The sequence below is a fragment of the Pungitius pungitius genome, chromosome 15 (assembly GCF_949316345.1).
Source record: "Pungitius pungitius chromosome 15, fPunPun2.1, whole genome shotgun sequence".
NCBI lineage: Eukaryota > Metazoa > Chordata > Actinopteri > Perciformes > Gasterosteidae > Pungitius > Pungitius pungitius.
Window position 1 is genome coordinate 13,461,674 of NC_084914.1, and position 22,126 is coordinate 13,483,799.

The following is a 22,126-nucleotide window of genomic DNA, read 5'->3' on the forward strand; positions in this document are numbered from 1 at the left end:
CCAGAGAGCGCTGCAGCACAATACCTCCTCAAAGTCGATATAAACTATTGATCTCACAGTACATATTTCAGCCTCATTTTACAACCACCCTACTCTTTGATATCTTCTTTCCTTCCATGCAACGGTAACCAATGGCTTTGTTTCTCTATGACATTTTTGTTTAGTGGGGCTGAATTACTATTACTCAGAGGGGAATAAAGGCAAGAGGAGAGGACAGATCAGGGGCAAATTTAAGGGAAAAGTACGAGAGGAGAGGAAAGGACACAATAAGGGAGAGAGGGAGCTGATGAGAGGATGGTTCCACATTGGAGAACAGCCAATCCCACAATCAGCTGGGGGCCAAACAAAGTCTCCCCAAAGATGATTAGGCAGAGAGGCATTCATGTGTGTGTGTGTGTGTGTGTGTGTGTGCGTGTGCGTGTGTGTGTGTGTTGAGAAGGCTGAGATCACTACACAGATACAAATATGCGATTTATGGAGCTGTGTGTTTGTGTTTTATAAAAACTGAGACTCACTTTTCCCTTTAATATACTTTATTAAAGATCTTTTTGAAGATGATTCTGTTAAAGTGCCCCAAACCTTCCCTTGAATCAAATAACCCGATTGGCCACAAACAGCACACTGATTACCTTAAGTATGTTTTTTGATCATTCACATATGGTCCCTAGTTATCAACGTAAGTCTTGTATTATACTGCCATAGTACACATCCATTTACAATGGAAGAAAAAAACATGAACATTGTGCAAAGACACAAACAGGAACGCTTCATACAAGATATTCCATTCAGTTCCCATGACACTGAGAATACAGGTAATATGTATTACAATTAATATATACTATATTACAGTAGATGCATTAGGATTCAGACAGATACAACAATACTTTCTTCTCAGTCTCACTCAAGAGGAGAGTACATTCTCACATCCTTGTGCAATTCTCTAAAATAAAAGACTGGCACAACTGCCAGATTATTGTATAGACTTCATTCTTAATCTCATCAGAAGGCCTGTCAGTCATCTCAAAACATTCAGACTCACAATCACAGAAAGAAACACACTATAGAAATTGCATCGCAGTCAAGGTTCAATAATACAGTAGGTAACCTTTTACAAACACCAATAATCTATAAGAAGTTCTATATGAAGGACAATGGATTGCTCTGTTCCCGATTGGCTTTCTTTGGCTCACAAAATTACTATAAATAAACTTTACTCTTGATCCTGTGATTACATTTACAAGTGCATTACCATGTAATACACATAAAGACACATTTACGATAAAATACCTGAATCTGCAAACAGCGGAAATGCAATAAATATGAGTTCTTATAATCAAATATTAATATTTCAACAATGCTATGAACACACATGGGTACCACATGATTGCATGAAACAGACAACGAGCCAGCGTTTTACAAGTTAAAAGTTAGTTGTCACAGACTTGGGAGAGCTGTAGGCATTTTTAAATCTTAATCTTAAATTTCTACGAGGGAAAACATAGCAGACTGTATATCAACTGCTGGAGGTTGATCTAAAACCTCTCGGCTTAACACGCTTGGTACCATGGTGTGCACATTAAGTCATTATAAGCTTATTTTCAACACAATGCTTGCTTAAATTACATGACAAGGTACACTCAAATGTGTCCCATGCACACCACACACACACACACACACACACACACACACACACACACACACACACACACACACACACACACACACACACACACACACACACACACACACTCACACACACTGTTTTTGGGACCCGGACACTGGTTTAGGTTGGTGCACTGAGATTAAATATATGCACAGCTGAAAGCACCAATGATTCGATTTTGTGTAGCAAATTGTTTTATAGGAGTTTGTTGTATTTTCATCTGTACTTTTATGCCTTTCAGCGTTTGATCACACACACACACGCACACACAGACGTTAAAAGACAAACTACATTGGACAACAAACTTGATTAAACCCACGCACACACATATTACTATAATCCACAGCACACACACATTAGAGCATGTTTGTTGTAACGTGAGCCTTCAGATACTTAGTACTTCGTTATTTTATCTAGAGGAGGAACTATGTGGGATGAGCGAGTAAGACGCTTAAAGTGTCTCTCGTCGCTAGCTGCTCATCGCTTGGAGAAACAGTCAAAGCGCTTCAGAGAAGGAAAGACCTCAAATATGTCTCATCATTGTTCTGTCTGCAGCGCTCGGAATGTTTCACCTCAGTGGCCTCTGCCCCCAACTACAACGAATGGAACCCGCAGGTTCACCCTCAGGCCACCAAAGCAGCGATGGCTGAGAGGCCTACAGGTCGTGACCCAGGCGCTCGATCTCGTCGATGAGGAAGTCGATGTCGGACTGAGTGGCGGCGAGGTTGGAGACGACCATGCGGAAGAAGTTGACATTTTTGCCCTGGGGCTGGTAGCCAACCATGGTGGCGCCTGACTCCATCATCATGGCCTTAATCTTCGGGGCCACCTGGTGGAGTGAAAAAATCAAATCTGAGATCAAGTACGTTCCTTGTGGGAGTCCGCTATGAATATTGTTTATGAAAACATTTGTCGGTGGTTGGATGGATAAAAAAGGGAGAAACGGGAAAGGTGATAAAATAAGTAAATGTATACTTTCTCTTAATTTAAAAATATACATATATTTCATTCAATCCGGACGATGCACAGCACATTCCTTCCATTGGTTGACCACCACCGGTGGGGAAATAAAAAGGAAGAATAGTTGTCTTACCCTATGGAGCTTCTCTCTCCGCTCCTCCCCGTCAGGCATGTCTCTCAGGCTGGGTGGGATGTACCAGAAACAAACGTTGGTGTGCTGGGGCTGCAGACAAAAAAAAACACACGGTTCAAAGAGATTTAGTTGGAGGAAAGACAGCGAGAGAAATACTGTGTCACAGGCATTGTTAATTGAAGCTGGTGAAAATGTATATTATTATGAACTTAAAAAGATGGGTTTGAATGAAAATAACCTAGGTAGAATAGAAAATAAGAGAAGAAGCTCACCACTCCATCAAACACCATCTGATATCCCTCCCTGTTCTTAATCTTGTTGTACAGGTACTGAGACAGGTCCAAACACCTGTCAATGTGCTGCTCAAACCCTATGGTGCCCTGCAGGTAAAATGAGTCTGTAAGGCACTAATCACAATAATTAAAAACACGTGTATAACACCACAGCATCTTCTATGACACCACCAGGACCATTCCCACTGCGATTTGTTCACCTTGGCCTTCCACATGAGCCAGAACTTAAAGATGTCGACGTGACGGCCACACTGGATGGCTTTGTCCCCGGTGTCGTAGTTGACGTCGTACTGCTTGTCCGGTTGGAACAGGTAGCCAGCACACATGGAGTTACAGCCTGCCAGGATGCCCTGCACACGCACATTAAGCACACACAAAGATATCCTTTTATTGTATGCCCTCAGCACTTCACAGCTGTGTGGAACTTTCACAGATTATTAGAAAAGGGCTAGTACAACAATAATCCAAAAACAACACACAGCACACAAATAAATCCTTCAAAATGCTTTGGTTACAGCTTCAGAACCATATGGAAATGTGAAATGTGTGTTTGCTGCACCTTCTCTCTGACCAGGATTGCAGAGCACTGCAGTGGCACACCCATCATCTTGTGTGGGTTCCATGTGACAGAGTTGGCCCTACAAATAATAATAATATGCATATATATATTTAAAATATGTCTTGATAGCAGTCCCATTGAAAATGTACTTCGAACAACAATGCAGAGTGACCCATCCATCCCCATGTAATTACCTCTCAACTCCATTAAGCTTATGGCGATGCTTCCTGGACATCAGGAGTCCACCACCCCACGCCCCCTGAGGAGAGACAGCACTTAAACAGATGTGCAGGCAGGGACATACAGTATATTACTGCCACAACTACCAATACACTATAAAAACTGCTCCAATGTCCACTGCTCACGTCAACATGGAGCCACAAGTTGTACTTCTCACAGATGTCAGCGATCTCATTGATGGGGTCGAATGCGCCGTACACAGTGGAACCAGCGGTGGCATTCACAAACAACGGCACATAGCCCTGCAGCATCAACACACACAACAATTAGAGGATTGAGGATTGAGGATTTAAACTAAGAGTGAGAAAAAGGAGCCGTAACCCTGACCTTCTGTTTTGCATCGAGGATCTTGGCCTCCAGATCTGCAGGAATGACTCTCCCCCTGTAAGAGAATCCGGCACCGAGCTATCATCAACACCCCAAACAGGCTATACAATACGCATTGAGTAGTCTCTTTTTTTCGCATGCAGAATTCTACAGGTGTGTCGTGTTAATGGTGGCTTTGAGGGAAAATCTATTCCTGACCTCTCATCCGTGCTCAGCAGGATCACATTCTCACTGCCAAAACCCAGAGCGGCTCCTGCCTTCTTTATGGAGTAGTGACTCTGTAGGGACACATTCATTTTTATTGAAATAATTGCGTAAAATAATACAGTGACAATTTTGTGGGGTAACTGCCACTTGAGCTTTGGCTTGCTTTCCGTCAAGTTGTCACCTGTGCGATGCTTTGCAGAGAAAAGACGATGTGAGAAAAGCAAGTGGGGTCCATAAAACTAGTCATTGCCTGGATTCAAATAGACCTACTGATATCATTGCTGGACTTCTTCAATGGCCCCAATCTACAGCCAATGAAGCATAGCGTCTACTTTATTACAAAAAGTGAAAATAGAGTGTGTGTGTGTGTGTGTGTGTGTGTGTGTGTGTGCGTGTGTGTGTGTGTGTGTGTGTGTGGGACGTACGTGTTCAGATGTGAAGAGGACCAGGCGGGGAGCAGCAGACATGCCCTTGGTTTTGACCTCAGGGTAATACTTGTAGCGTGCGATCATCACGCTGTACATGTTGGAAATAGCGCCCCCTTTAGAGACGAGACAGACGTATCAGCGGCATGGACAGCAGTGTGGTACTTAATTTTTATTTTTTATTTGACTCATTCAACCCACAATAACACAGACTCAATCAGTTAATACGTGGACCAACCTGGTGAAAAGATGCCGTCTCCCTCTCCGTTGGGCCAACCAATCATCTCTCTCATTTTCTTCAGAGTCAGCTGCTCCATCAACACAAACACTGGAGCGATCTCATAGGTGAACCTGTCAATCACAACACAAAATGTGTACATTTTTAACAGTACTGTAACAGTGGAAGAATTAACATCTGGCATGAAGGATGAGAGAAGAGTCTTATGCAAACACTTGCAGATGACAAAACCTAAATACGGACACACACATTTATCTTTTTTTTCATTAGCCAAGCTATAATTCCATCCACAGAGCACCCGCTGAAGGTTGTGCTGACTGGGCTAATTAAAAAGTGTCTGATAGCAAACATTCATATTCAAAAGCTTTCTAAAATCACTCAGCGGTTTAATTAAAGTACACAAAGCTCTGATGGCTATCTGTCAATCCTGCCAATCTTAGCAGCGAGTCTGAATGGAGCTGATTTGATGGCTGAGAGGACATGAATGTGTGTGTGTGTGTGCGTGTGTGTGTGTGTGTGTGCGTGTGTGTGTGTGTATGTATGTGAGAGTGTTTCAAAGAGATAACAGCCTGTGTTGGACCCCAAATTTAGAAATTTGGAAAGAAGCCATAATAATACGTTTTTTTTCTTTCATTAAAAGAAGGAAAAATATTGAATGTCCCGTAACATTCCCAGTACTGGAGGGATGACGAACGGACCACAACTCAACAAAAATAAATGCCAGATGTGCTTCTGATCCCTCTCTCGGTTAGCAAAAGACAAAATGTCTAATAGCTCCATGGCCAACAGAAGGCCGACCCTGGAGAAGCTCAAGTAGATTCAAAGTGTTGCAGAAAGCCAACTTGGTCAGACCTGAGCTATGGCTCATTTCATCGCCTCCCACCCACACTCACACGTACCTATCCCTATTTACCCGGCCTTTAATGAGGCCAGTTACACAACACTCCTCCACCCTTATCGGTCGCCACCATTGCCATCAGGAGCGACAATAGTATCTCCTTCTGATTTCGATTCCGCTCTGTTTCCTTCGCAAGTATCTAAACAAGGGCTGAAGCGATTTCATAGCTTGGTTAGAGAGCAAGAGGGATAAAGGCTGTGAGCCGAGTGCGCTGCACGCAAACAATGCACCGAGGGGAAATGTGACAACAAAGGGAGAGGAGGGGATAATAAGGGAGGAGAGCAAGGAAAAGCATGTCGAACCAAACAAGAAAAAGAAATAGCGGAGAATTCGAGGGTAAAGAAAATCTAATGAAAGCTACGGCTGAGGATGAATGCAAATTGAATAAGAAACAGATGGATGGAGGAATAGAGAAGAAAAAAGCATTTTTCTTGTGTAATTCTGTGTGAGGGCTCACCCATGGTTTATTGGAAAACAAGTTCCTGGTCAATACCTCAGATAAGATTGTGACCGCATGGGCTTTGAATATGAACAGCAATTCATAAAATTACAATTATATTATATTATATTTTGAAGCCTCACAGTGGCCTAATTTCTAGAGGAGGCTGTGATACATTGGAATTAGCGTCCATATGAGGAACACAAAAATGTTTAATATCCTGGATGGAACATTTTTATTTCTTCTTCAAATATATCCACAGCAGAAAAGGGACAAAAGCAGCCCACCTTTTTAAAATTCTCCTTCTCTCCGTGAGTCATTTCACGGTGTAATGACAATAATGGTGATCATTATCACAATCAGAGCCAATCATTGGTCTTTTCAGGATGAAAATTACCCCTCAGTCACCTGCCCGTCTCCAGGGACAGCCCCTAAATGCCCTTATTATCGTCATCAAGGGCACTCGATGTGTATGAACCCGTGTTTGAATGCGTGTGTGTGTGTGTGCCTGTCTATGTGACTAACCCTCTGACCCCCCTTCCCCCCCCCACCGCACTCGCCGCTCAGCCCCTCAAAGGAGCACTGAGTCAGTCTGTAACCACGGGGACAATGAAGCCAGAAAGAGAGCACTCCGCAGGGAGCTGCAGCAGTCACTTTCCTCCGTGTGACATGGTTTTTCTGTGCAGCCGCAGAACATTGTGTGTCAGTGTGGGGCCCAGCTGGCCTATCCGCTAAGACCAGCTCACAATGAGCCTGCAGCAAATGGACTGGAAACCCTAGCTGCCGTATCTGGGACAGCCAGAGCTGGTGTGTGCGTGTGTGTTTGTGTGTCTGTATGTCATTATGAAAGAGTGCGCCAGTGTGTGAATTCAATGGCCCTCTCTTCTTCCAACCAGGAGACGAGAAGGTTTTTTTTCTTCCCTTAGTGGGGGTAGTTTCCTAAGCTAATGTTTTGAGAAATGGGATAAATTAAGTGACTCATTTTCCTTCAGCCTTTGGTTTATCGTCCTTACGTTGATCGTTTCTTTAGCAGACAGTCGAGGAGGAAACCTTTTGAACATCACTGTTGTGTATTGTCCCCTTGAGAAAAAAATAATGAGATGAAATGGTTTTAAAAAAAATAAACTATAGTTGCAGCCTTATATGTCCCCACTGTTCATGTCCTTTTCTGGTAAGCCACTAAAGTCCATCTTAATACTTATTATTAAGTTAGTTGAATTTCCATGGGGAATTGCTCTGTGATTTCTTATTCTTGCTTATCTCCAATATCAACTTAAAATAACTCTCCACTGAGAATACATTTTCAGAGCTGAAAATATTAGGCTCTGTAGGGTTGCCCATGCGTGTAACACTGTGTGTATGTGCAGCTGTATTCAATATTCAATAGTGTTATGTTCTTTATCATACGGTGGTCATAACACACTGTTATAATTCATTTACAGCATGTGTCTGTGTGTTGACAGTGTGTGGTGTTGATGTGGTTCATGCCCTCTATTAGACTAGGCCACCATGTAACTGTGACCTGAGATCAATATGCAATCTAACCACCCCTGGGGCTAGGCTGCCTCCGATATACAGTACAGCACAGTGGCAGCCTACCGCCTGTCAATACGCAGGCTCAACAGGACAAACCAAACACTTTATATAACCGCCCTCAGAGGCTCAATTCGACTAGTGGTGGTGGTAGCTGAGAGGGAACAAAATAAGCACTTCCGCCGTGATTATTTAATCATCACTAGGGGCTGTTTCCAATGGCCCCGGATATTGGAACCTTGGTTGTCCTTTTATGATATGATGAGGTGTTCCCCTGAAACAAATAGCTGCATCATGCAAAAGCAAGGAGAGCATATAACTTACATGTTGGTGTTAGCAGTGGAGGTGAGCCACTCCCCGGCCAGACCGATGATATCCAGGCCAGAAGACAACTGGTTGAAGAATCGCGGGTGACCTTAAACATGAAAAATAAACTTTTTTTTATTTTAACATAAATAAAAGTCGTTTTTGTTTGCTATGTCTGCATTTGAGTCTTACTTCCGCCGCCGCCGTGACACCTTGTCAAGACAACAAAGACAACACACTGCAGGCCATCGCTGACCGCCTAAACCTGATCGTGAAAATAAATAAAAGGCTAAAAAAAAAACATGAAGAAACAGTTTCAATATTCACAGCTGTTGGACCATGAAACCTCAGGGATCTGACATAGCACTTCTCAGTGTACATAATTGCATTGGTAACAAGGCTATATGACAACCATTTAGACTATAAGGTGCTTGCACACCCAGCCACTGTCAATAGGCCTGGAGCCTAAAGGCAGTCATGGATAGAGGCGCCTTGTGAAGGCGAAGGTGTGTTTCTTACACTAAAAATATGTGATTCATAGTGAGTCACGTCTGAAAATATTATATACAGAGGGGAAACAGATCAGCTTCATATTTCAGCACTATGGACAGCTCCTACAGAGGGACCGCAAGATTGAGCACAAATTATAAATCTCAGAATGAAAAGTGGGGTTGAGTTGTAGGCACAGTAGACTCTGTGTGATATATAAAACCCATGGGACAGTTTGAGCGTTGTCGTTTTTAACAGCTTGAAACAGCCGTGTTAAGATCCCCTCTGGCAACACACGCTTTAATAAGTCGAGAAGAAAGAAAAGAAGGATGTCAAGTGAATTACCAGGGGGACAATAAATAAGGCAGCCACCGTAATGGGCTGCACACTATCTGGCAAACAGTCCCTCTCTAATGGCTCGTGTTGAATTTGCCAATTTACATGAAAGGGATAAGATGGACATTTTTTTTCTTCATTTAAACATTATATGAATAGTGTTGGAGATGCCATCCGAGAGGTCATATCATAAAATGATGATAAAATTGTGGTATTAGGTCATGCTGTGTGACATCTGTAAATATTTCTTGGACTGCTGGTAAAAATACTATTTCTGAACTGACAGCCGTGGTTGATTGCTTTTTATCTCCACACATTCTGTCTCTTTTTGTTATTTGAGATAACCTTCGACCCCATATGAATCATTTAACCCAAACACACACATATGGTACAGCTTTAAGATGACCGGGCTTACCTGTGCGGACGCCATATTTCAGTGTGTCCCTGCAGTCCACCAGGATCTGCTCCAGGGATTCAGGCTGGTCGGACAGCTCCAGGTTGAAGCCCTCCATCCCCTCCAGGAGCTGGTGAGGGTGGTGGAAGTCCAGCACTTTGGTGGAGCGGTCGAAAGTCTTCTTGACGTAGGTGGTGAGGATATCAACCATCTCCAACAAAAACTGTATGGTGGGCTCCTCTCCATTTTTGGCTGGCAGCAAGTCTAAGAGGTGAGGAGGAAGTTGGTAGAAATGTAGCTTTTGCTGAATTGAGCTTTCACTGGAGCCTTTGTAGAGTTAGTCTCTGAACATTTTACTATCAGCCTTGGGCCCATAGTCATTCTTTTAATTCCAAATTTGATTTTGCAATCCTTCCAATTTTCTGTTGATGGCTACTAATTATTTTCTTTGTTCGAAAAATGTTTTTATAGGCTAATATGTGAGACAAATTCAAATCATCATTAGGCCTTTAGTAAGCAGAGAAGTGCATCGCTTTTTACTACACAAGTGGACTATAGCAATGCTGAATGCTGAATATTTCCAACCTTCCGTCTGCTTCTGGATATTATTACGGTACCTCTAACTGTAGTCGTCCAAAAGATGTCTCCCTTCTCTGAGAGGCCTTAAACATATGTATCTCATTAAAGTCTCCGACAGTCACTTTAATTCGAACTAATGAGCCAACGACTAATGTAGCCAATAAAGCACGGCAATGGTTCGAGAAATGAGCGACGGCTTTTCTTCGCCTTCGTGTTTTTTTTTTTTACGTAGCGTGGCGCTCACCTCTGGCGAACAGGTTGGAGAAGTCGGTCTCGGTGAGGCGGAAGCGCGCGTCCCTGTCACTGTTGTCGCACGAGAGCAGATTCTTCTGGCCCGCGAGCCTGCCTTTCTCCTCCATGCTGTTGTTCTTCTGCAGGAACCCTAGGGTGTTACACGACGAAGGGCAGGAGTTATCACCAAACACCTCCATTCCAAACGCAAGGACAAAGACGAAATATGGAGAAAAAAAACAGATCAAAATTAGAAAGAAAAAAAAAGAGAATAATAAATGTCCAAATATTCAGCGTTTTCAGTCTCTAAATATGTAAATGTTAAGGCAGCTTTCGGAAAAATATCTTCTTAATCAGCTCCTAATGCCTTGACTATGCTTTTCTGATTGAGGCCATGTGTACACACACAGGGTAGAGAAACCACCAGTGTCTGTGTGCGGGTGGGTACCACCCTCACCCTATGACATCACAACCACACCCCGGCCAGGAAGCACCCAGAAGCCCTCACTGCGGAGACTCATCGGTTCAGTGGACATGCCCACGGCGATGACCCGTACCCGGGGTTGTAATGACGGATAGCAAGAACTATATGTTGTGAACCATATTATTAATCATTATTTAGGCTTCTTAAATCTGGAGAATATTGCGGTCACGTGGGTGTCAGTTGTGCGCTAAATCCGTAAAGTCACAGGCCTCATAATGTCTTGCTCGTTAACTCGTACATACCGTATTTGAAATCAATATTTGAGGCTGCCTCCATATATAATATATAGAAATATTCATTCAATTTTTATGACAGTTCATTAAAAATCTATTAGTGATTTTCTCACTCTCAGCAATGGCGATATCAAACATATTCGATGCTTTAGTCAAAATTGATTTAAACTGCAGCAAACGGGCCACCGGGCCCATATAGCATGTTCTAATGGATCCAATGTCCATATCCCGTTTGCACCGAATCAAGGATAATATATAAAAAATGTTGTATTTCTTTAGTCACCAAAAGAAACATATTATTTTAAAGGATCTTAAAAATCTCATCCACTAATACAGGCCAACGTAGAGATTAACCGAAGATGAAAAGGGAAATATCGAATTAGAATAGAATTTTGAAAGGGAAAGAAAAATACCATTTTATATAAGGATATTTTTGGCTTTATAACATATTCTCCAGGCCTGTCTCGGTGACTTTCCGCTTGGCAGAGAAATGGAAAGGACATGGGAGGTTCAGGCGGGGTGTGATCCGGGGATCTCATCATCGAACCTACAGGCTAATGTCCACTGACCTTTGGAAGATGGAAACACACTGTGACAGTCGTGGATGGTCCTGCTCTATAACCGCCTTTATAATGGCCCATTTCAGGTTTTCGAACGGGTTTATTCATTTAAACATTTTTTAAAATTTTAAAGAGAATCCTGGAAAAACGCATATCACATTCATATGCAAAATAATCTGGCCCGAATAAAATTGCAATATTGTAAGACGTCCAAATGTGAAGATGAAACAAATTGAGTTTGGGTGCCCACAAAAAAAACTTACCACATATCTTCATCCCCAGTTTCCGTGTGCATCCGTGCATCCACGCATATTCGTTGGCTAAAACAGAATGAACGTTTGAGTTTGGAGTGCAGGCCGCAGGCCGCGGAGACAGCGTGGGCGGGCGCATGATGCGTGAGAAGCTGGTGAGCTGCGGTGGAAGCGTGATGCGGTGTGATGTGAAACGACGATGAACTCTCAGGTTGCTCTAGTACTTTTATTTAACCATCCGACTAGATTTGGCTCAACGTTGTCTTTGTTGTTTGACCGAGACGTTGTCCACTTTTGTTTCCTTGCTTATAATTTACCACAGCACCCGGCGATCATAAAGGGATGAGTCTTATAACATTTCCGATTTGAGTTCAATCAATAGACACCGGGCAGTGGCCGGCTCACACACCCAGCCAAGGGGCGGAGTGGAATTAACGCCCGTGAAATGAGCTCACGGAGGAGGGCAGGAATTAATTGAGTGAAACACAGTATGTGACTGGAGCGAGCTGGAGATGTCTGTGGCCGGAAAGTCTGTTCGGCGGCGAAATGCAGAAATGCATAAGCCCACGTGCGTCTCATGCGTGTGACACACTGTCTGCTACACAGCAACCCCAGCGTGGACATGCGTGAGCGGAGATGGAGCAGAAGCCGCGAGGAAATACAAATGTGCAGAGTGCACCTCATGGAAAACTTTCGAAACCACAACAAGTATTGAAATTCGCTTAAGCACGTGAGGAAGAAAAAAAAAACTGCAGCTCGAGCAGCCGAGGCCAAGGCATACACTGTGTCCGCCAGGCGTGAGATGGAGCGTGGAACAGAGATAATGGCAACATCCAGCAGCAGCGTATACGAGCACAATCAGACAATACAAACATCTTCCCATGTTGTGAGCCTTTTCTCGGGACAAATTCACATTCGAAATACGTCTGAGGTTGTTGTAGACAAATACAATATTCGTAAAACGACTTGTTTGATTAAGAGAGAAAATGTAGAATTTAATTAATCACCGGTGTCCAGGATCTGTAGCTTATTTCCTCTTGCATTTGGCAAAGACAAAAACATGAAAGGACTATGGAGACAATTTTTTTGCATGCGACAACGGCTTGTAAAATGAGTAATTAACCCATAGGTTAACGCATCGCCTACATCAATATGTTCAGCTACTTTTTGAAAATCAAATATGTCTCCATGAGCCACTAATATATACAGCCTAAAGCCTTAAGGGCATAAAAACAATCCGGCTGGAAAACGAGATAAGATGAATCATGACCGAAATAAATTATTTTTAACATTCTTTTTTTTTCTTTGCCAAATGCTTCAAAAATATTTCAAAAACAATTAAAACCCAGACGACTGGGGCTTTACTGCAAGAACGAAAGGGGGTACATGTTGAAAAAAGGAATATGTTGTATCGAAAAATGCATTTTCATACCAAAATGTGATCATTTAAATGCTCTTGGATATTTCTAAATACCAATGCCTCAATGGTGTGTTATTTCTGCGCCAGGTCCACTGCTTGGTGCGCACCGTTGATCCGCCAGACAGCGACAGGCAGCTGTGATGGCTCTGTTTTTAACCGGAATGATTAACGACGAAGCCCACACAGCAAATGGACCGGGCGAGACTCGCTTCTATCAGACAGAGAAGGAGGGGAGCGAGAGGGGGGCGGGGAGGCAGACGGAGAGGTGCTTGTGTGTCTGTCTGTGTGCAGAGGGGGGGGGGGGGGGGGGGGGTATTGGCTTTAGAGCTTTGGCATTGGCTATATATCGCCCTGCAAGTATCTTTGAGCAAGGCACCAAATCTCTGTCGGTTCCGGTGGGTTGTTTCGAGGACGGACAGCCTTAAGGAGAACTGACCCTCCTAGATGCGGGATCACAACGGGTTTTTACCCGAGAAAGGAGAGTGCGGACGTACTTGTGGATGGAGGTATTAAATTGGCGGTGTTGGGGTCCTGGTCCCCGCCAGAGGCTCTCGGTTCAGACGCAGCCATCAGTCCTCGGTTATCTGATCTCCAGTAGGGAAATATTTCAACTGCGAACAAAACGGTTTAGAGTTAGAAGACAATCACTTCCGCTTATAGAAATCACACAATATATTTATTTTGAGCAACCGCAATCCAGTTGATGGATAGAAGATAATGTATCGGTAAGTAACGCGATGCGTCGACAGGAACGATTTTATTTCCAAAGGAAAGCCGATTGGGCGACGAACCGAGCTGCGCAATTTGGAGAGAATTGCATATCGACGCACAAGAAATACGCGCAAAAGATAAGCAGGGTGGGTAATACTGTAGGTACATGAATATTGGTGATATTTTGCAATATGCCATGCTTTCATTAATACTCCCAGGGCTACTAACAACAATGGCGAATATTTAAGATGAAATTCATAACTTGTCAGGGAGATATGATAAATGTGTATTACATTTTTAGGTCGTTAGAACAAAATTACATATTTCCTGTGCTGATTAAAGCCACGGTGTTGAAATCTGACCTGTGAATATCATTCAGGAATAAAAACACGAATAAATATTAAAAACAGATGCATTCAACCTGCCAATGTCAAGATGATGATCAACTAAATGAATGGATGACAGACCCGACTGATCTATTAAGTAAAATTGATAAGATGCAACGGCATTGACCAATTGACTCTGCCATCGACATATCAATTAAGTTGCGCTTTGGACAAGCACATCACAATCCGCCATCACTCACTGTCATCGCGGTGCGAGAGACGGACGGGACTTCTAATGAATCCCTTTTGCCACAAACCCGAAACTCATTTAAGAATCAAAACAGATTTGTAAAGTTCGCTCCCACTAAAAAAACAACTATCAACCCCGGTCTTACATTCACCTGCGTGTCTATAAAACAAATGTGAAGTATATGGACATATCAAGGGGGCGCATGAAATGAAGTGAAAGGAGGAGACATCTTACCGGCTCACGCGTGCACAGGTTGCCGAGTCCAGATAAACTATGACTCGATGTTACAATAACCAGAGGCACGACAAGCAACAGTCCAATGATGGCGGTACACCGACAGAGCCCACTAATAAAATCCCATCCAGCGGCGCGCATGTGACCCTTTTTCTCCCTCAAGAATCTCTTTTATTTGTTATTTATATCTCAGACGTCGGCTGCCCATTGGTCTCTTCACGCAAGCATGAGTCACAGACTTGCCTCCCTCTGACGACTAATGAAGCTTCCCTGAGTGCTGCTGACAGCCACCATCCACTTTAAGGAGCCTAAAAGGGCTAAAAAGAAGAAAAAAAACACACCGGTGACGTATGCCCGCCGCCCCTCTGTGCGTCTCCAGGTGTGGGTGGGTGTCACAGATGGATTTTTCTTCCTGAGTGGGTTACATAGCAGTTGACCTTGGGATGACAAACGCAGTTGACTCACGCGTTTTCGGAATAGCCGTTCAGAACTGACATTGACGGTTTCAATGGACCTGTGGGGGGCATCCATCCATAAGCACTTATAGTAATATTCACCTTCACGAGATGACAACATTGAATGCATCATCATGTTTGACCTGCACTCTTTTTTTTCCAATAAACGTATCAACGTGAATCCAGCTTGGAGGACGTTGACTCAAACACTAACAAATTTGGCTCTACAGCAAGTTGTAAATCTGTTTGATGAAATTGCTTTTGTTTCTTGTTCTTCTGAGTTTGTATCTTAAGTTGCTTTGGATAAAAGCGTCAGCTAAATGACATGTAATATAATTGTCATCCTCCTGCCATCTTCCACCAAACGGTCAGAGACCATACAGCCATTATGTTTATTCAGTCAATGCAAATTACACAGCCTTCATCAGATGGAGCTACTTTTTCTCTTTCTGACAGGTGCTATTACCTGTTAATAACTCTGAATAGTTGATAGCATTCCACACTGACAGATTAGCTGTGTGTGTGTGTTAATGTGTGTGTGAGAGAGAAAGAAAGATGCAGAGTAACCACAGTGATGATACAAACCTTATGTAAACACTTTTTGTGTTAATTTAAAAATACAATATCACCTCTGATTGAAGCTGTTTTACTAAACTTTGTAACAATGTAAAAAGTTCCTGGACCCACCAAGGTAGTACCAATAGAACCAGTTTGAACTTGTTCAATTTGGTTGTGATCAGTTTAGCCTCATCTGTGACCATGTGTCCTCTCTGCCCCTCCATCGCATAGGTTTTCTTAAATGTGAACATTATAATTTCTGGAAAACATGAAAATAAATGTGCTCCATATAATACGTTGGTTCTTTAAGATAAACAGCTAAATCTCAGGAGCAGAGCATTTTAAACAGAAGAAAACGCATCAAGATGGCGGAATTTAAATGGCAACATGACCTAAACTGGAAAATTCAATTCAATCCAATTCAATTCATTTTATTTCGTATAGCCCAAAAACGCAAATTACAAATTTTCCTCAGAGGGCTTTACAGTTTGTACACATGCGATGTCCTCTGTCCTGAGACTCTGACATTGGCACAGAACAAACTCCCTCCCCAAAAAAGGGAAGAAACCTTTGGGAGAACGTCAGAAGAGGGATCCCTCTCCCTGGACAGACTACAATAGATGTCATGTGTACAGAATGAACAATGTAAAAGAAATACAATACATTGAATTCCTATAACAGAAATGATTCAAATAATTGCGAGTAGTAAGCAGGTGTACGGCAGGGCCACTGCAGAGACAACCACCATCCACTGAAGCTTCTGTGGGGAAGCAAAGCACAAAAGCTTTAGGAAAATGGTAATGTTGGTTTTTGGTTACAGTAATTGTAATATGATTAATATAAATAGTAAAAATGATGATAGCTGTAGCAGGTATCAGCAGGGCCATGGCAGGAGGCAAGAACATTGTCCAGATAGAACCATGATCCATGGAAACCTGTAAGGCACAAATACTCTGTGGAAGAAACAAAGATAGTAAAGCGCATTAATATTTACAGTAATAGAAATGGGAATATCAACGGTGTTAGAAGCAGTAGGTGTCCACGGGCCAGGCAGGAGTCAGGACCCGGGTCCAGACGGAACCACGATCTACGGAGACCTGTGAGGCGAGAAAGAAGAACAAACTCCAGGGACAAAGCTGAATTAGTGATGTGCATTAGTAAAACATCAATTATTGTAGAAGGAGAGAATAAGAGAGAGATAGAAGCTTATGTGTCCATAGAAGTCCCCTGGCAGTCTAGATCCAGCTTAACTAAGAGATACCAAAGAGGAAAGTTTTAAGCTTTATCTTAAACGAGCTGACAGAATCAGCCCTCCGGACTGAAAGTGGAAGCTGGTTCCACAAATAAGGAGCTGGATAACTGAAGGCTCTGGCTCCCATCCTACTTTTTAAAACTCTAAGAACCACAACTAACCCAGCATTTATAGAGCAAACCTCTGGTTCCCCGAGCAGTCCAGTCACAGGATCTGCAATATTCACAAGATCAAGTAGAGAGTGGAGCTAATCACACGTTAATGACGACCACTACGCATCATCTGCCTCTCATACTCATATTGAACATCTGGACTGCCGGTGAAAAAGAAAATCACCTTTCCATTAAATAATGCTTATTCAGATAACAACCGTATTGCCTCGGTTAAACATAACTAGAGACACAGTGCACAACAGGAACAGGAATGCACCACGAGAAATGATTAACATAAAAGCCAGTTCAATAGGTAGAATGAAAGCTATGCCACTGACTGGACTGGACACCCGTCATCATGCCGGGGACAAAGGACTTCCTCAGCCCCGAGTCTGCCCGACCGCCGTGGAGGACCAGAAGGAAGCACCAGGACCGACCACAGAAGCAAGAACAGCACCGTTCCAGGAGGAACTGAAGGAAGACTAGGACCGATTCCAAAAGGGTCCAAGCAAAACCCTCAGTCTCACTTTTTGAGGGACAGTCCAGTTCCCAGACCACCTCACACTAATGGGGGACAGATCAGGCAGCCCAACACAAGCATAACCTCTGACCAACGGATCACATCAGAGCCATCGGTTTACGGTGACATCCAAGTCTTCAAGGCCCTCTACTGACACTACCCCAGCAACAGCAACCGTTCAGGACTGGAACATGGTTCTGCATCTGGGTCTGCGTTTGCGTCTTGTGTCGACGGATTTGTTTCAATTCATGGTTCAAAAAGGCTTGCGCGTGTTGCGGGTTGTATCAGTGGTCATATTTACGGATTTCTTCCGCCAAAAAACCTTCAAACTGATTAGTTCTCTCGTAAAAATTCTTCGTTTTAATAAGGGCGGAGTTATGCTATGAAACGTTAGCTAACATTTACTAAAGCTATGCACTTTGGCCTCGCTCCGAGGCTTTGAAAATGACTGACTGACATTCTGACCTCTGGTCATAATGCTAAGCACGCTCAGCTAACTAGCTTGAATGCTGCCAAATCAGACTTAAAATGTAAAACCGGTAAAATGGAGCAGAATTTCCCTAGTTTAATTTATTAAGCACTTGTCACAACCTGTGTGCAACCATTATTTTACAGTTACATTATGCACTACAAAAAAAACATAGTTACTTACCAAGATTTTAACCCGAGCTAGAGAAAATTATGTTACAGTAAAGCTAGTTTCAGTCAGCAAAAAAGGCAGAACAACAAAGTTTAAACATTCACATCGAAAAAGGGCTTGAAGTGTTTTTTTCACTGCAATTAAGATAATTGATCATTTTGTTAGCTCCTTCCAACTTATTAGTACAATCTTGAAGGACATGAAAGTTTTATTTCACATAAGATATTTCTGTATTTTTGTAGCGAGCAGAAAAATATCAAAAGTAATTTGACATATTTTTAATTCAAAATGTTGCATTCATGTTTCCATTTAGCTTTCTCAACAATATGTTATTCTTTATATTCAAAAGAAATCCACAATTTTCACAATATCTATATAAGGCAAATGTTGTGGATCAAACAAGATGCTTAGCATCATATCTGGTGGCCGTGCTCATCATTGCCTCTGTTGTTTTGGTACAATACCATGGGGGGAAAATGTGATAAGGAGGCTGTTAACTTGGTTTTCTTCTTCATCATCATCATCTGAGCCTGAGCTTTGAGATGACTCCTCATTGCTCCCAGAGTCTTCGTCATCATCATCTTCTTCGTCAGTGCTCTGGTCTTCCTCTTGTTCTAAATGAAAAGGAATGACACAAGCTCATGACGTGTTTCTGAACATGCAGAGTTTGGGTTTATATAAAACAGAGGGACTCTTACCCTTCAACAGCTTGCTCTGGATCAGCGGGAGAAACTCAGAGGCCTCAGGATGGTCTGGTTCATAGATGAGAACTCAACGAAGAGAGAAGAGGCAAAATTTGCCGACTTCACTGGTGGCTGATTTATTGGCTGACAGACACACAGGTGATGGATGCAGGACACTTACTCATCCGACACAGTTGGCTGGCCAGCCGGTAGTCTCTGCCCATCACAGCTCCGAGGAACTGAAACCACATATATTTCCTTGAGTTTCACTTCCATCCCCCAACTAATTTATTGAGGGTTAAATGTACCTGTTGGACTCAAATTGGGATGAAATGCATCTGAAATAAAACATAGCTGCAGTTCAGCCAATACTCTCAACAGAGCGTGAAGTGTGGAGTCTTCGGTGGTGGTCAGTCACTTTACCTCCATTATTAGCTGCACTGGTGTCTCGATGTCTTCATCCTCAACATCCTCTCCCGCTGTCTCTTTTACTTCCGCATTGGGGTCTCGTGTCGGGAGGGACGTAGCTGTTGGAGGAGAATGTGTCGTTCCTCCTGACAACCATCAACACTTTCACCAGTTACTTTGTTTTTTGATGGTTATTACTTTGCGTTGAGTTCTACCACAACATACCTGTTGGTATTGAGTCTGGGGACTCAACGTTTGTCAAGTCGTCCATTTTTCAACTTGACATCGGGGAGTACAGACAACTAGGTGGGTTCTCCAGCTCTGAAATCACATAAAGATTTAAACTGTGCACCTTGCCGTTATCTTGTTGGATTTGATTTTGGTGACAGAGTAACCACCGACATAAACCACATTTAACGTTAGTTCAGGCAGGAAACATCCTTGCATGGATTTGTTAATATTTTCTAAGATAGACAATGGTGGTATGCATTGTTAAGTAGATTAAGAAATAAGGAAAGAATTATGCAGAGGGCAAAGTTTGCTTTTTAGGCTCATGAAAGTCCTGGTGAACAGCATGAACAAGTTGAAATTCAAGTAAAATGTTTATCTTTGATTTCACACTTCGTCATATGGTGGAACACTAGCTAACTAACGTTAACTGTTTCTGTGAACCTGTGGAGGATTTCCCCAAACTAACCTTATTGTTTGAGAATTCATTAGCGTGGATATTTAAATACAAAAATTTCGATATGAATATCAGGGTAAAATGTTGCACTTCGGTTTAGGACACTAATTCAATAATGAAGCGCCTAGAGCAATAATCGTGATCTCCAAATATGTTCAATCATATCGTCTATTTAATGTCACCTGGGTAGTTAGCTTGGTGGTAACTTGCTTAGCGTTTAATTAGCAAGTCAAGATATCTAACGTTGTAATAATTTCGTGAATTAACCTTAGCGAAAAGCAATGTTTCTGCCTTTAATGCTTCTGCGTCTGGGTCTGCGTCTTGTGTCGACGGACTCGTTTAAATTCATGGTTCAAAAAGGCCTGCGCGTGTTGCAAAGCAATTCACCTCCAGAACACTAGGTGGAAAAACGTTTTTTTGTTGAAGACTAGCTAAAGAGTGACGTCTTTGTGTGTGGAAGTCTTTTGTTTATTCATTTATCAGAGATATTTTTTTGCCCCGTGCATCGACACTGCTGCTTTTCGTCGCCTTTTTTGCGGACATATTTGTCCCGTATTTTCCTCCACAACTTTGTGCATCCCTCGACCGGCAAACCGACGTTTGCAGAGATCTCCATCCATGAATTGGAGGCTATCCGCGCGTCTTTATGGTCCGCCAATGATGGGTTGTATCAGTGGTCATATTTCTTCCAACAAAAACTCTTCAAACTGATTAATTCTCTCGTAAAAATTCTTCGTTTTAATAATGGCGGAGTTATGCTATGAAACCGGCTATGTGAGACTCTGAAAAGGATGTAGTTAGCAGACCAATCACAGCTTTTGACGCAAGTTTAGAAAATTGGGTCGATACACGCAGGCACGCAAGGGCTCTTGTGTCTGCGTGTCCTTGCGTTTCTCTGGAAACGCCGTAGCGCCACCCCCCTATGATTAAATGGTGTGGTCCGCGTTCGGTCGAAGTGGGCCGTTTCTGGCCCGAACATGAAATTAGTTTGACACCCCTGACGTAAAGCATTCGCTCACCTCCTCCTGGATGAAGACAAACGACTCCGATTCAACACTATTTTGTTAATTATGTGACTTTGCTGTGATGTCTAATACGGTCAAATAAGCTTTGCTGGTGTTACGGTTAGCTAGCTGCGCTAACTAGCAAAGTGTCACTGTAGTTGGACGCAACAGCGAAGTAAACAGGCGTTGCTATAGTAACGGAGCGACGCCGACTGGATGTTGCCTTCAAGTGTTGGCGGAAATGTTGGTTTTTCAATAATATGCAGGCCGTAGATGATATATAGATTTATGGTACCATTCATGATTCTGCTGTTTATATCCCTGTCAGATTGCAACAGCAGTGCAATGTTGATTTTCGTTCTCAATAGGGGAAAAAAGTAAGAAATTAAGAGATTTTCTTCTCTCCCTTGCCCGCCTTTCACATGGCCTGTAGCTGTTTCTGTCCTCGCTCCATGTCAGCAATATTTCATCCAATAAGTAGCTGTAACTGCTACATTAGCTGTGCATACATCTAAAGAGCTGCCCTCTGTCTTGAATCTCTGTGTGAAAGTGTGTGTCTGTAAGAGAATTTGAGACTTGAGGTATTGAGTATGTTGTTAATGGGTTCAGGTCTCCTCGGAGATTGGCTCTATTGCTTCACGGTTGTCTAATAATCACTGGAAGATATAAACCGGCAGACTGACAGGCTGAAAACTCTGACTTCCCACAGAGACTAAATTAGCCCATGACTGACAGGCATGTTCTTTTTTGAGTTTGAAACACAGTTTACAGCAAGTTGAGGGTAGTTTGGACTGCTAAATGTGCCTAGCTTCCTCTTCCCCTCCTGCACCCTGTCACACACCACACACACATCAATTAGGCAGTGCAGTCAAGTTGCTCGGACTAAGCTCTCCCTTGGGATCCCTACTATGCACTGAACCGTGTGCATCTGCGTATTTAGTGAGTGTGTATATTTGCTTGCTACTGTGTAGACGTTCTATGTGAGGAGCCAATCATTTTTATATAGTTTGCCATGTCACTTCACTGCAAAAGTACTTGCTGAAACTAAAA

At 42.8% G+C, this 22,126-nt stretch overlaps 2 protein-coding genes across 5 annotated transcripts; both read right to left on the minus strand.

Moving 5' to 3' along the window:
* Window positions 1-515: 515 nt before the first annotated feature.
* Window positions 516-15,047, minus strand: LOC119209172 (glutamate decarboxylase 1-like). Of its 2 annotated transcripts, XM_037458267.2 has the most exons (17): window positions 14,720-15,045; window positions 13,693-13,809; window positions 11,791-11,847; window positions 10,264-10,401; window positions 9,462-9,704; window positions 8,240-8,330; window positions 5,046-5,158; window positions 4,808-4,923; window positions 4,374-4,453; window positions 4,176-4,230; window positions 3,974-4,090; window positions 3,803-3,867; window positions 3,609-3,687; window positions 3,250-3,399; window positions 3,029-3,136; window positions 2,757-2,846; window positions 516-2,492 (listed from the first exon to the last, which is right to left on the minus strand). In XM_037458267.2, the coding sequence occupies exons 2-17, from the start codon at window positions 13,766-13,768 to the stop codon at window positions 2,319-2,321; spliced, it is 1,752 nt and encodes a 583-aa protein (XP_037314164.1). In that variant the 5' UTR covers window positions 13,769-13,809; window positions 14,720-15,045; the 3' UTR covers window positions 516-2,318. The 2 variants fall into 2 exon arrangements, with proteins under 2 accessions (XP_037314164.1, XP_037314165.1); XM_037458268.2 differs by lacking the exon at window positions 11,791-11,847 and having other exon boundaries at window positions 14,720-15,047.
* A 604-nt stretch (window positions 15,048-15,651) lies between these two features.
* erich2 (glutamate-rich 2) lies at window positions 15,652-21,232 on the minus strand. 3 transcript variants are annotated; one of them, XM_037458349.2, is made up of 6 exons: window positions 21,092-21,232; window positions 19,613-19,708; window positions 19,403-19,506; window positions 19,161-19,218; window positions 18,995-19,066; window positions 15,652-18,910 (listed from the first exon to the last, which is right to left on the minus strand). In XM_037458349.2, exons 2-6 carry the CDS (start codon window positions 19,656-19,658, stop codon window positions 18,732-18,734), a joined length of 459 nt encoding a protein of 152 aa, XP_037314246.2. In that variant the 5' UTR covers window positions 19,659-19,708; window positions 21,092-21,232; the 3' UTR covers window positions 15,652-18,731. The 3 variants fall into 3 exon arrangements, with proteins under 3 accessions (XP_037314246.2, XP_037314243.2, XP_062413608.1); XM_037458346.2 differs by having other exon boundaries at window positions 19,403-19,533; XM_062557624.1 differs by lacking the exon at window positions 21,092-21,232 and adding an exon at window positions 20,340-20,662 and having other exon boundaries at window positions 19,403-19,533.
* Between the last annotated feature and the right edge of the window lie 894 nt (window positions 21,233-22,126).